The 17675-nt window shown below is 41.4% G+C and overlaps 2 protein-coding genes across 2 annotated transcripts; both read right to left on the bottom strand.

The window, feature by feature from the left end:
- Positions 1–11981: 11981 nt before the first annotated feature.
- Positions 11982–13775, bottom strand: LOC149375313 (uncharacterized). Its single transcript, XM_089589232.1, has 4 exons — positions 13681–13775; positions 13117–13626; positions 12770–13028; positions 11982–12674 (listed from the first exon to the last, which is right to left on the bottom strand). Exons 1-4 carry the CDS (start codon positions 13773–13775, stop codon positions 11982–11984), a joined length of 1557 nt encoding a protein of 518 aa, XP_089445358.1.
- A 13-nt stretch (positions 13776–13788) lies between these two features.
- Positions 13789–15204, bottom strand: LOC149375312 (uncharacterized). The gene has a single exon (XM_089589231.1). It carries the CDS (start codon positions 15202–15204, stop codon positions 13789–13791), a length of 1416 nt encoding a protein of 471 aa, XP_089445357.1.
- Positions 15205–17675: the final 2471 nt, after the last annotated feature.

Raw genomic sequence — 17675 nt, 5'->3', positions numbered from 1 at the left:
ATTTAGAAATGAAGAATCCATTGCGTTAGAGATCAGCTTCATAATCAGTACTCTTACAGTAATGTCTTAAGTCTTTAAGAGTTTTCAGTAGGTAGATCATGTATTTGTATCTTGTTGGCGATAAAGAATGTAAAGATGAATCTTCAGGACTTTGTAGCTTTGATAATAAAGTTGTGAGATTGGAGAATAAAAAAATTTTTTTATTAGATATATTTTTTGGAAAATTTAAGTACGAACAGCCTTAAAAAATAGCCCTTTTCATAGATTGTACGAGAGAAACTGCCGATCAACGACCCTTTAGGGCCAACAATTATTTTATGGTTATTATTTATTTCTTATTTTACGATACTTTTTCGCATAATTATATCATTTTTACTTCTTACAGCTTATTAGTTAACCAAGTAAGCTGTATGTATTTCAAACAAATATGTTTTTAATAGGAAGATTTTTGTTCTGAGAAATGTCAAAATAAGATCTAAAATTTCTAACTGAAAATGTTTCACATTACATGTCAACACACTACGATGTTCCATTTAGTATGTCTCGGGCGAAGCCGAGACGGGAAGTGCTACTTATAAATAAAACAACTTAAGTGTGAGAGAGAAACTTCGACGATAAGCCTCAAGTGAAGCTTATAAAAGAAATCAGATGGGCACTGCTGACAATCTTATCAGATAGCGTTTTTTGCAACAAAAAAATACGGTATAAATGATACCTTTGTAGGAATCTTTGACTTTAAACCACGAGTCAAACTTATCAGAGATAGTAGCTAGGCAGAGCTAAAAATCTGTTCCAACAGGTTTTAACTGACAGTGATTATGTCAAAGTTACATGTGTTCGAAGATTCCTGCATGGGAAACTTTGACTTTAAACCACAAATTTATTTTATTGGATATATCAGGTAGGTAATGCTGAAAATCAACACGAACAAATTTTATTTAGTAGTGATTATTTCAACGTCAAATGTTATAGAATATCCCCTTATATGAGACTTTGACGATTGGCCTCAAGTAAAACTTATTTAATATATTAGGTAGACATGGCTGAAAATCCACAAAAACTGGTTTAATCAGACAGTAACTACCACACAATTTATGGCTTATATTAGCTCAATATGTGGCTGAATTAACGGTTGAATGTATGGCTAAAAGTATAAATAAATATCTAGTACCATGATTGGCATATTGTCGGGCTGAATTTCTAAATTTTAACAGTTAATAAACAGAACTGTAAGGTCTTACGTCTAATTTTATTTCACATAGTGAATTTAAAAAGTAATTGTGTTTATTAAATGGTAAAAAATATTTCATCGAACAGTTTGCTGGACCTAGGACTTCGAACTTTGTCATTGGTTTTTTTTGTACAGGTTATTAACGCAGTGAAATCGTACCTGATTATGATATTGTTTTTCTTAGTAGCCAAGAAAAACTTCCCGCGTTAACTAACACGAGTTTTGAGGCACTTCAAAATGTGTTTTAGAATCGTGACACAATTTTCTCACCTTGTACGCGAATAATCAGAGTTGGTCGCATAAGTACGCCCCTTGCATATGAGTGGTTCCGACGTTACTGACTTAGACGAGGCCTCGAGAACGTATAATCTCTCATACATAATTAAAATGCAATGATAAAATGGTCCGTATTCATGTAAACGATGACGCTTCTTCTCCTTGAATGATAAAAGCCAGATTTTAAGGCCGTTTGTAACCTGAGACAACTTTTAATTTTCTTACTTTTTGGCCCTTACTCTGAAAACACTACGATTGGATACTTCAACTGCAGGTACACGGCTTAAAGTATAAAACAAAGTATGGCTCAACTTGTGGCTGAATTCACGGCTAAAAGTACGGCTACAATTATGGCTAAGCGTCTGGGTACATGACTGTCATATTGTCTGGCTAAATGTATAGACTTTTACTGTTAATATACAAAATAATATGATCTTTTTTAAAAACTTAATCTTTTTCTGTACAGGTTAAGAACACAGAAAAATTGTACATAATGATGATATAATTATTTTTCGTTACCAAGAGAGACTTTCTGTACTGATTCACGTATGTTTTTTGGCACTAAAAGCTGTCTTTTTGCAAAGAAATTTGACTAAACAAAGAGTCAAACTTATAGGAGTGTAGGCTAGGTACTGCTAAAAATCGGCCATAACTGGTTTCATAAGGGTGAGATTACATGGAGTCTCGCCACCTGCTGACTGGCAGATTCGCTTCCATAACAGCCCACTAGAGTGAGAGAGAGATCTGATCACGAGATCACATACAACTTTCCTGGACCTCACTCTCACTCAAGTAAGCTGTAATAGAAGCAAGTCTGCCAGTCTGCAAAATGCCAGACTCTGTGTAATCTCTTTCTAAGACAGTGGTTGTATCGAAAAAAATACACTATCAATAATCCTTACACATGAAACTTTTACGATAGTCCTTGAGCTCTGCTAATGAAACAGATGTTATCCAACAATTTTTTCTCCTAAGAAAGAAAAGTATCAAAAAAGTTATGAAACGTTGCTGCACAGGAAACTTTGACGTTGGTCTTTGAAACGCTATCAGCTATATATTAGCTAAAAACGGCTAGAAATCTGCAAGAACTGGTTTAATTAGACAGTTATCATTGCAAAGTAACACGTTTTCCAAGACCCTCACGCAAAAAACTTTAACAATAGGCCTCTAGTTAAGCTTATCAAAGATATCAGTTAAGCACCACTAAAAATCTTATTTGACAGTGTTTCATACAAAGATACACGATATCAAACATCACCACACGGAAATCTTTGACTTTAAATCACGAGTCAAACTTACAATAGTAAGTTTTTTCAAGATTTTCCCATAAAATATTTTTAATCTCTGTATACTTAAGTGTTTATGAGTCGCAGGTTAGTGTGTGATAACAAAGTTTAAGGTATAAATTCTTATGTTTATACTTTTGTAGTAATTTACACCAGCTAACAGGTGCTTTAAAAAGAAACACTTGTGCTTCCGTATCATTTGCACTGAGAAAAAGGACAACCAATCCTTTAATCACGTAATCATTACCTGGTTCCTGGAAACCTTGCATATTCCCAAAATATTTCATTTTACTCTATTAAAATTTTCTAAGTTTTGTTCAGCTTTTTATACCCTTAATTTTTAGAAAAAGACTTTTTGTTGGTTAAATACTTAGCGCTGAGGTCTTTCAGCCAAGATTTTTTGCTTCTTTCGTCATCATCCTTAGTTGAAATTTTTTGACACCGTACGTAAGTTATAGACTTGCTTTTGTCTTGGCTTATGCATAACATTAATTAATGTAGAGCTTTCATAAACAATTATATAATCTTTATTCTTATCTTTTGATTTTTTTGTATAATTTTTTGGAACTCTTTTCTTCGTTTTTTTTCTTTGCGTTTCTCTTCATAAATTTTTTCTACTCTTCTTGTCGTCACTTATTTTCTTCTTCTTTTTTACTCCAGCTGTTGCTGCTCTGGTTCTCATTCATGACGGTTGAAACTGACCTGACGCTATGAATCAGCAGAGCCATGAATCAGCTTTATAGCTATTACATGAGTTTCTTGATATTCCCACTCTTGAACTATAGTGAACGATACAATCATGTAAAATTAAGCGATACGCTGATGTATTGGCAGGAGAATTTGTATGCAACTCAAATTCAAAGGAGCATTTTTCAATGACTTGGTTTGTTTTAAAACAGTTGAGAACGAATAACGGTATTTGATTGAGGAAGTCATGTTTGCCCAGTGAAGGATCACAATCTTTGCCATATGAGTTTTGAAAATTAGCATACAAATGATATAGCAATGCATACTAATTACGTGTTAAATCAAGATGAAGATCACCATAAAGATAATATTGTGAATTTAAGTAGAGTTTTACATTTCTTATGTTGCCATGATCAAACATACTAGCGCTTACATTTTTCTGATTTTTACGGTTAGTTTAAAAGGCTAAAATAACGTAACGTGGCTTTTTCAACTGATTTAATGTATTGACTGTCAATATGTTTTTGAATGTGCTAGAAAACAGGGAATACTCGTATAATTTCCAAGTTCAAAAACTCATAGGTATAAACTCGTCTTTTTACAGATAATTTACAAAACGAACTTTATGAAAATCGGACATTACCGCATAGGGCATAAACCACTTAAGTTTCAATATTATTATTTTAAGGGCTTCCAAAGTTTTTACGGCCACGGGATCAGCAGCATTGACATTAACTGGAGCTTTTAATATGGCATTTATATCGTTTCTTGCGCTTGTTAGTGTTAGCTTATATTTATCATTAACAACTATTTTACGATAGTCTCAGCAAAACCTAAAATCATACTCGGTGGAAACATGATATAAAAGTAGCCGTTATCATTAGTAAGATCATCAGCTTCTTCTCCAACAACAAGCAAACTTGCATTTATCATAGATTTTTGATCGGAACGAGATAATAACCGATTTTTCATATGGCTTGTTGATCCAACATTTTTGCACTTGTTGACCTCTGTGGCATTTATCGCATACCTTATTTCTTTAAATAAGCAGTAGATGGCGCTGTTTATCAATGCAGTATTTTTCACTGCTGTATTTTCATCTGTTTTGACCAATCTTCCATAAACATGGAAAGAACTTCTGGATGGTAAAAGATACAAATCTTAAGTTGAATTAAAATACGAATTTTATCACTGTTGCCACACGTTGATGATACATATGGCTGATAAGCGTGAATCTTATAGTGCGCAATAGATTTATAAAATATGACTGGAGATGAAATACTTAAAATCTCGACCATTTTGTAAAAAAAAAACATTATCTAATTTAGTTTCCACCAGAGCTTTTTAATTTTAGACCTAGACTTTTTACATACTTAATGTCTTGATAAGTTAGTTTTTGACGTGTCAATCGTTTTTTTAAATGTTTTGATGCTTCGATGGACTTTTTTCTTGGACGTCTCAATGCTTTGAGGGCTCATTGATGACTGAGTGCTGGAGTACATATTGAGCTCCCTATATAATTTGTTTTCTTATAAATAATGCCAATTATGAAGAGGGTTTTATGTGCAATCTTATAGTTATGACTTCTCCTAGAAAACTGAATAAATCACCATCCTGATCTACAATTGTACATGGTCAATGATACGTCTAATAATCGGTAAATAAATTATTTGTGATAGAACTTTAACAATTTTGTATCCAGGTGGTACAGCACGAAAAAATTCATGAATCGTGTGTATTTTGCGACTGCAGTTTATGTAAGCTCTACTCGTGATATTAAATTCAGTTCTAAATGCGTTTATTTTTAGAATAGCTATAGGTAAGTCTGAAACATAAGTAGTATAAGTTTTTATAACTCTTCAAGTAAGACCTAATGGACTGCCTATAGAATCTTTAGGTCTTGATAATACTTCGAAGCGTATTATTGTTTGGCTTAATATCGAAAGTTATGTCGCGAGTTTCTGATACCTTAATCAAAATTGACCTAATATCATCAATCTCAAAACTGCCTATTAGTTATACAATGACTTGATTGCCAACATAAAGTTTATTATCATTTTCATCGATATTTGGGATTGAGTTAAATGACAAAAGTTCCACTAAGCCAAATACATAGCAGTGTTTTAGAGATAACTCGATCGGTGGAAAATACTGTGCTTCTAAAATGGAAGAGGTACCAGAGAGACTTAGTGCTAATGTTTCTTTCATTGTTATCAGCGTGTAATTTAACGGTTTTTTCCTATGTAAGAGATTTAAATTTTTTTTTAAAAAGCTTTAAGTACAAGTGACCGCAGTTGTAGGAGTAAAACTTTTAATATTGCTAATGATTATATTTTACCTTACTAACTTTGAGACATAGCATTAAGTCAGTTGGTGGCTGCAAATCTCTAAAACTGTCAAAGTACACAGCATTTATACCACGTTTTCGATAAGCCACCAAGTTAATTCCAGGTCCATTCTTATCATCAAGATTCACTATATCTGTTTCACAAAACCATGGACAATCATCAGGTAAATTGTTTCTCATGAAAATTCCAGAAAAAAGGATATGTAAGATTTTAGAATATTTCATCAAATCAACGTTAGTCAGAACTCGATCAGGTAATTTTATTTCTTGAAACTTTTTTTTTGAGGCTTTTTTTTAAATCTTTTTCAGCCTAAAGCTTTGAATGGACTTCTTATCTAGTTGTATGTGTTTTGAAATAAAGGCCTTGTCCAAGGGTCATAGCCCTATGAAGGTTCAATTATGTCTCTGACTTTCTGCTAGCGACTTTTTGGCTGACTTAACAGCATTAATACTCTTTATAATTCCAGCTATTTCTTTAGCTATAGCACTAGTTGCACTCAAACCAGCAAACAAGGGAATCAAAGGTAAAGCTTTACCAATATGTGTAGGTAGGCATAAGATGCACAGAATAGTAACATTCTTTTACCTCCTGATTTTTAAACTGCACTACAAGCACCTTTCAAAGCACTACTAATGATAGTTAGAGCACTCATGCTTTTAGTATTCATGTCTAGCGAGGCAGCCTTAATAACTGCACTTAAAGCACTCCATTATTTTTTCTTTGATCTATCCATTCTTTGCTCCCTTTTGTTAATACTCTGTTTCTTTTTCTCCTGATTTAACTTCATACCAAATTTACTTTTAACCTTCATAGCGCCGTTCACTAGGGCAGCTGCTGGTTCTTTTACCAATACACGAATCTAAAGCTTTAACTTTTTGCCAAGCCTTTTCAATGAAAATTTTATCTGCTTTGTGTCTGGATTTTAAATCTTGTCAATTTTTTTAGTACGCTGGATCGTACTTCTTGCACGTTGCATCTAGCGGATTTACTCCAGCATCCTCTCTAGCAAGACGTTTAGCAGGCTTAGCACCTGGATCACAATACTAATAGCCTGGTTAATAAAGCTCTACTGGTAAAGAATTTATGATTTTATGTACGAGACCATGCCCTCTCTAACGATGCATGATGATGATGATTAGTCTTCAGAGATTGAATCATGACTAAGAGATCAAGAAAATTAATAATGCAGTAATAGTAGAAAAATTTATTGACAAATAAAGAGCTTAAGCTATAAAACAATTGTACTATTTCATTAAAAGATTAGTTGTTACTGATTATTTATGTAGTGTAGACATGTAGTTTGAAGAGAAATTCATAAAATTACAAGTTTCTAATTTTGACGCTATAGTTAAACAAAAAAAGCGTTCGAATCTAATTGGTGAACTGATCACTTAAAATATTGATGCAGTAGTTTACAGTCTATCTAGCGGTATTAAAAACCAATAGCTTAATAGCTTTAATCGGGCAACCTAATGAAGTTAAGTTCGAAAATGTATACGAGTATTCAAAATCGCTACATCAATCAAAATACAAGTTTGAAAAAAAACTAATGGAGTCTATAGAGGGTGTGAAATACTTACCTTTCAGTGAATACGAAACCGTAGTTTCATCAGATGATGCTTCACCAAATTCTATAATGATTTTTGATGATATAGCTTGTGAAAAACAAGATAATGTAAGAGCTTTTTCCTGCAAGAGTAGGCCCAAAAATGTAGACCGTTTTTATCTCTGCCAGTCATATGTTTAAGTACCAAAGCATCTTGTAAGGGATGGTTTTAATTTTTTAGTTTTATTTCGTCAAGATGAAGTTGATTTAAGGCAAGTCTATGATTATTATGTAAACTCAGGCGTGCTATACATTTAATTTTAAAATTTATGCTTTAATTGCTGGAATGATGATAAGAAAAGGCTTTGATAATTTTGCCGTAAACTTAGGACATATCTAGCGCAATCGTTACAGTCTATTGCAAGACATTAGATCTTCATTATGTATCAACAAGAGAAAGACGTTCTGTGCCAGTTAGTGAAGGCGTGAGAGGTGGTTAAAGAAAAGTACAGACTGTTGAGGTTTAGGAAAAATTAGGCTTAAAAAGGACTTAGTGAAACTTTCAATCTAATAACAGACCCTTTTATGGAAATTACAGCCGAAACAAAGAAACACAAAAATAATAGTTATAATTCTGTCACTTACAATAATTTTTATAATGAAAACGATAAAAAAAGTAATAAAGTTAATAAAATAAATTAACAAAAAATAGAAACCAATTTAGTAAAGGTGATTTAACATTCGAGTCTGCCATTAGTCAAAGTGATGATGATGACACCAATCTAAATGACACTATTCGAGATAAATCTCTTAAATCTGTTCAAACCAGTAAAAATTTATTAAGGAATTTTTATATACAAATACTTAATCAGAATCAGACAGATTTATTAGTTTTAAGACTACCTACGATGACTCGTGGATTAATAGAGCAACTCATCAAAAAGCATTCTTACGAATCTTTGTTGATTTAGGAGAATTTTGGAGAATACTATTTTATATTACAAACTTAAAGTGTTTACAGAAAAGCGTTGAAAAAAACGAAGCTTTACGAACCCATAATAGTAATCAGTTTAATAAAATTATAGCTCCACTGTTCGATCTTACGGTTCATAAAAAAGGTGGATCGTTGCTACCTCATTATAATACTGGTCGAATACTGCAACAAGTAGATTATACACTCTGGGATAATCCCAATGAATTAGTAGATCGCTTACGCTTATTAATAGCTGAAAAGTTAGCAGGAAATACAAGTCATGAGAATAAAATTATATCGACTATTGAAGAGCTTCGTGAGAAACAACATACATAATGTAATGATGTGTAATATAATAATGAGTGTAAATATTTCTTTCGTCCCAAAATGAGTGTCGATGTATTTGGTCAAAAATTAGGTAGGACTCAAAGTGGTGGCCGAGGTCCACTTGGTATTTGACATAAACTTACCGTAGATGGACAGTATGACTTAGATAATAAAAAAACTGTGTAATGTTAAAACACTGGAACAGCCTCAAGGTGCAGTAAATTATGCTAACTTGGTTGAAGTGGTTAAAAAATTTGAAAAAAAAGTAGATAGGTTTAGAGTTTTTAAACTCAACTAACAAAAAAATTTCCATTTATTCAAGCTGACTTAAGAAACTTGAAGCAAGACAACTAATACATGGAGAAAATTGTTGAGAAACTTTATAAGGCAGCTAGGCGTAATTATTTCCGTCGAAAATTCAATATACGTAGTTGAAATGGGATTTGGCAAGCTGACCTTGTAGAGGTGCAGCCTTAAGCTCACGTAAACAAAGGGTATCGGTACATTCTCACTGTAATAGATTTTTTCTCCAAGTACGCATGGGCTTTACCTATCAAGAAAAAAACTAGTGAAGAAGTAACTGCAGCAATGCATTTAATATAAAAAAAAGGACAAGTACCCATAAACATGCAAACTGACCGTGGCAAAGAATTCCGTAATGCAAGCCTTAAAAATCTCATGCAAAAGTATAAAATCAAGTTATACTTAACTCATAGCAATCTCAAAACTTATATATGCAAACGATTTAATCGTAGCTTAAAAGATTTCATGTGGGAAAAATTAAGTTTGAAAGGCAATTATAAATGGCTGAATTTATAACAAGCGTTAATTCAATTTCATAATAATACAAAACACCGAACAATTGGTTTGAAACCAAAAGACGATGTTGTCGAAAATGGAGTTCAAGTCTTAGAGAAGCTTAAAAAAGTATATAAAAATAGTAGTAAGTTTCAACCTAAATTCAAAACTAGTAATAAAGTACGAGTGAGCAAAACTAAACAAGCATTTAAACAGGGGTATACACCACATTGGTCGACTGAAATATTTACAATTACACGAGTAGCAGCAACAAATCTAATAACGTATCATTTTAACGATTGCAAACATCAACCCATTTTTGGAGGATTTTGCGAGCAAGAATTCCAGAAAACAAAGCATCCTGATGTTTACCTCGTAGAGAAGGTCCTCTGAAGACGTGGAAATCAAATTCTAGTGAAATGGTTGGGCTTTCACAACTTCCACGACAGCTCGATTGACAAAAATCAATTGTAAAAAATGTTTACTACTTTGAAAAGTTTTTTCAATATTTTTAAAAGCAAGGAAAGGGAAGTATTTGAACAAATAAATAAACATATCAGTGATAAAAATAAGATAATTTTTTTTTTCCTAATATTTACAAATTTATGAATTCATGAACAAAAACATATTATATATTCACCATTGTACACTACAATAATCTAAATTTATTCACTGCTTCGAATAATTCATTAAAAAATTCTTCATTCTTTAAGAGTGCGGTACATATTTTGTTTGGCAGAAAAACTTAAAACTCATCTGCAAATTTAGCAACTATTTCCATTTCATACTAGGTTTTCACCTTTTTGATTTGGAACCATATCTAGTAATTTTTTTTGTTGGTAGAAAACTGTTGCTAGCAATTTTATTTAACGCTGCAACATCAATCTGTAAAACAATTATAAAAGGAAGAAATATTGAATACAACAATTTCAGTTAAAACTACACAAGTAATGTGTGCAATCGTGTCTGTTAACTAACCTTTAGATATATCGATATTTTTTGATCAACGATCAATTTGTAGAGACACGTACCAAGGAAGACGATGGCTTGCTGAAAAGCATCTGTGGTCCAACTTAAGACTTATTCACACTTCCGTTTGTGAGATTAATGAGCTTTGCTTGCTGCAACACCTCAAATTCTGATGTTACCTCCTTCACTTTCGGCGGCTCACCTGCAGCTACTCCTTCCACTTTCTGCTGTTCATCTGCACATACCCGTCCAACTTCTTCTTCTATCAAATTAATAATCTGATTGGCTCCCCCTTTTATCTGCTCTTTTTTATTGGCTGCTTCCATTGCTATTATGCTAAACTGATCCCATGGTAGAGTATCTGTGTGGCGTGGTCACAAATAACGTTTGTCGTCATGAGCACTTAAAGCAATTTTGGTTTCTTTTTCCGTTATGACCTGATGATGACGGGATTTGATATTTTTTTGCTCATGTGTTGTTATACTAATGTTTTCACACAAGCATGTAATATAGTCATCAAAAGTTTTCGTAGCTTTCACAACGAAATTTTCAACACCTTTAGCTTTCTTTAGCGTATTTTAATCTTGTATCTTTATACTTGTTTGGTAAAACACTTTATTAGATATTGTACAAGAGGGTTAGTTACAGCGTGAGAGGCGTCGTGAGTGTGAGCGGGACAAGCGTCCGGTGGTCTCGGAGAGCAGTGCTCAAGAGCCCGAACGCAGAAGCAGCTCCCGGCAAGGCGGAAGCCCGTGAGCATGGTGGAAGTGCACGCAGCGCCTCGCTCGGCTATTGCGCTTGGGCGCGAAACCAAACAATCCGCCCGCCTCGATCCTGGATCGAAGAACTACGTGCCACCCGCCAAACCGGGGTCGGTCGGGGAGTCTTCTGGAGGCGGCGGAGCCGCGGGAGGCGCTGACACAGGCAGCAAGACCATCTTGGTGATGGATCGCTCGTACACGCCAGTCACCGTCTTGAGAGTAGCAGCGCGGACAAAGCCGTCGGCTCCTGGGTGGACGCTGATGACACGGCCGATCGGCCATTGGCCACTGGACTGCAGAAGTGTAGCGTCGAGGAGGACGACCACATCGCCGACGATGAAGTTCCGGCGAGGAGTAGTCCATTTTGACCGCTGTTGGAGTGTGTTGAGGTATTCTCGGCTCCAGCGGGATCAAAACTGGGCGAGGACCCCCTGAACGAGCTCCCAGTGGGCGAGCGCATCCAAGCTCTCCGCAGGGAGGCCGGGCAGAACGATGGAGTAAAGAGGGCCACCGACGAGGAAGTGCCCTGGGGTGAGAATATCGAGGTCTCCAGTGTCTCCAGATAGCGGTGTCAGTGGTCGGCTATTTAAGACCATCTATATGCCAGCGAGCACCGTGGAAAATTCCTCGTAGGTGAGATGGCGTGACCCCATGACGCGCCGGAGGTGACTTTTGGTTAACTTGACGGCGGCCTCCCACAAGCCACCGAAGTGAGGAGCACCCGGTGGAATGAACTTCCAAGCAATTCCTTGATCGGCGAGAGAGCCCGCGACCAATCCTCAGTCCAGCTCGGCTATCAGCAAGGCATCGCGCAGCTCAACATCAGCGCGGCGGAAGCAAGTCGCGTTGTCGCTCCATATCTCGCCGGGCCGACCGCATCGTCCAGCGAATCGGTGGAGGGCGCCCAAGAAAGACGCAGCTGAGAGATCGCCGACCAGCTCCAGGTGCAGGTTCTTGGTGGCGAGGCACATAAAAACGGCGATGTAGCCTTTCGTGGTCCGGACTCCTCGTCCTCTGGCGGAGAGTACGAGGAAAGGGCCGGCGTAGTCCACTCCGGTGCAGGCAAAGGCACGAAAAGGGGAGACTCGAGACGACGGCAGTGGGGCCATGAGTTGAGTCGCCGGTCGCGCTCGCAGCCGGATACAGACGACGCACCTGCGGAGGTGAGTCTTGTTCCGCCGGGGCCCACCGAGGAGCCAAGCGCGCTTACAGACGTAGGCACTGGTGATACGGTATCCACCGTGCAGCGCCCGAGAGTGCGCCCAGGCGATGACCCTGGAAGCAAGGGAAGAGGCGCCGCTGAGGATCGGCGGGTGCCGCTCCTCGTAGGTCAGCGGCGAATGCTCGAGCCGCCCACCGACGCGCAGAATCCCGTCGTCATCGAGGAAGGCTGCTAACGGTACCAAGGGGTTCGTCTTCCGCAGACGTTTGCCCCATCGAAGACACTGGAGGTCATCCGAGAATGATCCCTCCTGGCTGAGGCGTACAGACGCGAGAAAAGCGTCGTGGAGTTCGGTCGGCGTAAGAGGTGAAGCAAGCGGCTCCGGACGATTTGACGAATGCATACAAGGAAGCTTAGTAGCATGCGTAAGTTGGAGAATTGCTCGAGGTAGCTGGCGTCGAGCTGCTGCACTACGCAGCAGATGGATGAATGCTGGTTCGGTGCGGGGAGCGGGTCTAGGGGCCACGAGTCGACGTCCTCGGCGAGCCAAGCGGGGCCTTCCCACCAAGTGCGCTGCGAGCGAAGGCTGGTCATGTCGGCACCTCTGGTCGCGAGGTCAGCTGGATTTGACTGGGTCGGCACGTATCGCCAGACGCAGGATTTCCTGGATTTGGGTGACATAGTTGTCGATCAGCACGTTTTTGGTTGGCCTGTCTGAACGCAGCCAGTGCAGAACGATCTGTGAGTCACACCATGCGTGACAGCGGTTGACAGGTACGCGTAGCTCGTCGGTAGTGGCCCGCAGGAGCTTGGCGGCAATCATTGTGGTGCGGAGCTCAAGGTGCGGAATCATCATGAGCGCGGATGTCTCTGGCGCCGGCTTGAGCGAGCGAATCGGCGAGAGCTTCGTCCGAGCCAGAAGAATGTGGCAGAGCGCCAGCCTAGCTCCGGGCGTGAGGCGAGAATAGATGACGGCTGCCATCGCTCGGTGACTTGCGTCCGAAAAGCCGTGCAGGTGAAGCTCGGAAGAAGGCCGGACTCCGATCCAGCGCGGTAAGGTGAAGGTGGAGATGGCCTGGAGCTCGGCGGTAAGTTCCGCCCATCGGCGAGTCATTGAGATCGGCGCAGGCTCGTCCCAGCCCAGTCTGGCACGCCAGAGATCCTGGAGCAAGAGCTTGGTATTCAACACGATCGGCGCGAGCCAGCCGCATGGGTCAAACAGCCGCGAGCGCCGCGAGCATCGTCCGCTTTGTGCTCTGCGGCTGGAGTGGTGGAGGCGTCAACTGAAAGCAGTCTGACTGTGGATCCCACTTGACCCTGAGCTCGCTGATGAGGCCTTCAGCACTGAGCTGCTCCCAGGTCGGACGTAAGCAGACGTCCTCAGGCAGATCGTCGAGCAGCTCGCGGACATTGGCTACCCACTTTCACAGGGGAAAGCCGCCGGCCTCCATGAGCCCACTCAGCTGGTCGTGGAGGCGTCGAGCCGCGGTGACGTCGTCGGCCCCGGAGAGAAAGTCGTCGGCGTAGCGGTCACACAGGCCGGCTGACACAGCTTCGGGCCAGTTGTGGCCTTCGTCCTGACATAGCTGTTGGAGGGTACGCAGCGACAGGTAAGGCGAGCACGATTTGCCGTAAGTCACAGTGAGCAGCTGGTAGTGGGTTGAAGGCTGGCTGGGATCGGCAGCCCAGACGATCCGCTGCAGGTCGACGTCACGGTAGTCGATCCAAATCTGCTGGAACATAATGCGGATGTCGCTGCAGAAGGCGATGCGGTGCCGCCGCCAGCGCATGAGCACCGATGGGAGCACGGCTTGGAGTCTGGGTCCAGCGTGGAGGACGTCGTTCAAGCTGTGGCCACTGGAAGTCGGGTTGGACGCGTTGAAGACTACTCGGAGCTTGCGCCCGCGATCAGCATGCTGCCAGATGCCATGATGATGGATGTAGTTGACGGGCCCAGCTGTAGCTGCAAGCTCAGCGCTGGTGAGCGGGCGCATGTGGCCCATCGCGAGATAGTCAGCCATGAATCGACTATACTCCACAGCCATGTCAGGGCTTCGCCGAAGCCGGCGTTGCAGGGCTGCCAAAGAGGCCTTGGCGCTCTGAAGACTGTTGCCTAGAAGAAGCGAACCGCTGCCCTTCAGCGGGAAGCGCACGATGTACCGTCCGTCCACGGCGCGTCGGTAGTCTGCGAACGCACGCTCGCACTCGATGTCCTCATCTGAGCGGCGGTGAGCCTGAGGAAGATCCTCCATCTCCCAGAACCGCTGTAGCAGAGCGGTTAGCTCGTTGTGCCAAGGCGGAGCGCCGTCGGATTGGGCGGCTGCACAGACGGCCGACGTACCTGGAGCGAGCCCGACGGCACGGCCTGCCAATACCCAGCCGAAGACTGTGCGCTGCCCGACGATTTCTCCTCGTTGAGTGTAGCTGGGTCGTAGCAGCAAGTGGTAGTAGTCGGTGCCGATGAGGAGGTCAACGCGTTGTGGCGTGCCAAACGAAGGATTGGCGAGGCCCTCGCAGTCAGCCCACTGCCGGATTGCCTCCGAGTGCAGCGGGGTGGAGGGGGATACCAGGCCGGGCCTGGACAAACACAGCACTGTCAGCGCGACCGGTGGTGCGGGCCCTGGAAGCTCGAGGCGGTGATGGGCCCGGACTCTGGACCGGACGGCAGACTCGCCACCGACGCCGGAAATGCTGGCTTCGATGGTTTCTAGTCGTGCGCCGACCAGGCGCGCGAGAGTCGCAGAGATGATGGTGACCTCGAAGCACGCGTCAATCAGCGCTCGGGCCGGAACTCGACGACCAGGAGGACCGCTTAGATGGACGAGGGCGGTCGGAAGCATGGCTAGTCACGCTTGAGGTGACGCATCAGTCAACTGCTCTCGCGATGAAGAGGTGGGCGGATCCGTGCGGGGCTGCTTTGATGATGTAGAGCTGTTGGGCTGCCCCAAGCGGTGGCGATGGGCACCGTCGTGCAGTGAGCTGTGATGCTGATCTCGGCAATATTGGCAAGCCGACCAGGAGGGGCAGTACTTCACAGCGTGCCTGGGTCAGAGGCAATTGAAGCACAGCCGTGCCTGGTAGACGAGCTTCCTCCGTGCGCGTACATCAAGCCCCTGCAACTGCGCACAACGCCCAGGATAATGGCCCTCGTGGCACGCCGGACACGACGGTGTATCGTTGCTCGTGGCGAGGGCGTGGTAATTGCGTCCTGATGTCGAGGAGTTCGAGCGTGCGGCTGTCCCGCTGAAGGGACGAACGGGCTGCGAGGCTTCGACAGAGCTGGCGGCGCGGCAACGGCGCCGAAGAAAGTCGGTCAAGGTGGCGAATGTGGCGACGTCAACCTCGGAGCCGGAAACGGTACTCTCCAACCGTTGGAGCCTCCTTCCATGCACGCCTCGTCGCTGGATCCATGCCAGTCATTCCACACGAGACAAACCAATCGTCCCAGCCGACTACGGGACGACCTAAGGCGCAAAGCTGGTCGCGATGTTTTTTCAGAGTGTCCAAGAGGCTCTGCAACCCGCGGGCGGACTCGTCTCTGAGTGTTTTGATGTTCCGCAGGGCTGTGACATGGTCGTGGACGAGAAGGCGGCTGTGCTCGTAGCGCGCTTCAGGCAGAGCCCATGCCATAGAGTAATTGGCCTCGGCTACCTGGACCGTATCGAGGGCCGTCTTAGCGTCTCCCTGAACGAGCGACTTCAAATAGAACAGGCGCTCGGAAGAGATCACGGAAGCTCTCCCAGTCTTCTCGTCTCCCGGAGAAGTTCGGAATGCTGATTCTCGGCAAGAGAGGCCCACGGCCCGAAGCCGGGTTCCCTGGGCCCGGAAATGGCCCAGGAGGGACAGGTGCCAGCGCCAGGGAGTCTCTCGCGTCGTAGAGGCAAGACAGTGCATCGAGGTAGTGCGCTTCCACGTCAGTGTACAGCTGGACCAACCGAGACGCCTTTTTCGGTGGCAGAGCTTCGATGAGCTTGAGATGGTTGGCTTGAAGATCGCCCCAATATCCGCCGAGCAACTCCAACCTCGCTTCTACCATGCCCGAGCTCCAGCGGGCTGGCTCTATCCCATGAATGGTGCGGGCCAGGTGGCCAACAACCTTGGTGAGAGCCGACTCAAGTAGTACTCTTTACTGATAGCAGGTGTCTCTTTTGCTTCTTAGTTACTTGTTCTGCAGACTCATAACAAATGTCACTGTATATGTACTATGACTTGCCACTATAATGTTTACTTCTATCTGAATTTTTATTTCTGCGTTAAAAAAAGCGCTATTTCATTAAAAAATTAGTGTTATCTTTAAAAACTACTCTGACATTATGCCTTCTCTTAAAAGGTGTCTTAATCCATTTTAGGAATGAGCTCATACATTTATCTCTAGTTAACCTATATTGGTGTTATCACATGCAATTGTTAAAACAAAGAACTTATGTCAGACGATCCAAGTGAGGCTGATTTGAGAAAAGTAACTGATGATGTGAGAATTTAGTTTCCTGAAGCTTTAGGTAATAGTTTTATATGCTCGGCTTGTCAAAAAGAATCTGAAATTGCATCTATCAAGAGCGAATCCTCAGATAGTCAATCACAAAAAACGTCAACTCAAAGTCAAACTCTCGAAAGTTAATTTTCCTAAAAATGCTTGACGCAATCAATGGAAAATGTTTTGAATATGTCTCCAGTACAAAAATGTCAGTAAGCTTTGTGATCATAACAAATAAAATTGTTATCTCTCGAGGTCATAATATAAGTACTTAATTGTGCGCTTATTTAAAGGTTGTAAAATGACAAATATTTTAAGTAAAATTAGAACGCACTCGTGTATGACTCGCCCTCTTGTTGTCAAGTTACACACTGTACTTTATTTATAAATAACTATAAAAATCTTGCAGATGTAATTAAAAGTCTCACGTCAAAAGAAAGTACTAAGAAGTCATTACAGAAGTTAGCAAAAACTTTTTTTTTTAATTTTGATGTTGGCCCTAAATAAGAAAACGATGAAAAAGCAAAGAATTTTGATGAAATTATTAAAATTATAAAATAATCTTATTAAATCAGAAACTGACTAGTAAATATATAATAATTAATGCAAATAATTATTGTATTTAAAACTCGTTAACTCAAAAATTTTAAATATTTATTTTATAGTTACTTTTAGAAAAAAAATTAATTTGTTACTAAGTATTGTGCCACAAAATGGGGTGAACCAAAGATTAGAGAAATTCATCAAGTTGGACCAAGATTCGTTCAAAATACGAAAGCAATGCTAAAAGAAAACGTTAATGTTACTACGTTTTTAGAAGAAACTGGAGAAATCAGA

The sequence above is a fragment of the Copidosoma floridanum genome, unplaced genomic scaffold (genome assembly GCF_036245765.1).
Source record: "Copidosoma floridanum isolate Cflo_tuat_1 unplaced genomic scaffold, Cflo_Japanese_pri ptg000008l, whole genome shotgun sequence".
NCBI lineage: Eukaryota > Metazoa > Arthropoda > Insecta > Hymenoptera > Encyrtidae > Copidosoma > Copidosoma floridanum.
This window is presented reverse-complemented; position numbering and strand designations above follow the sequence as displayed.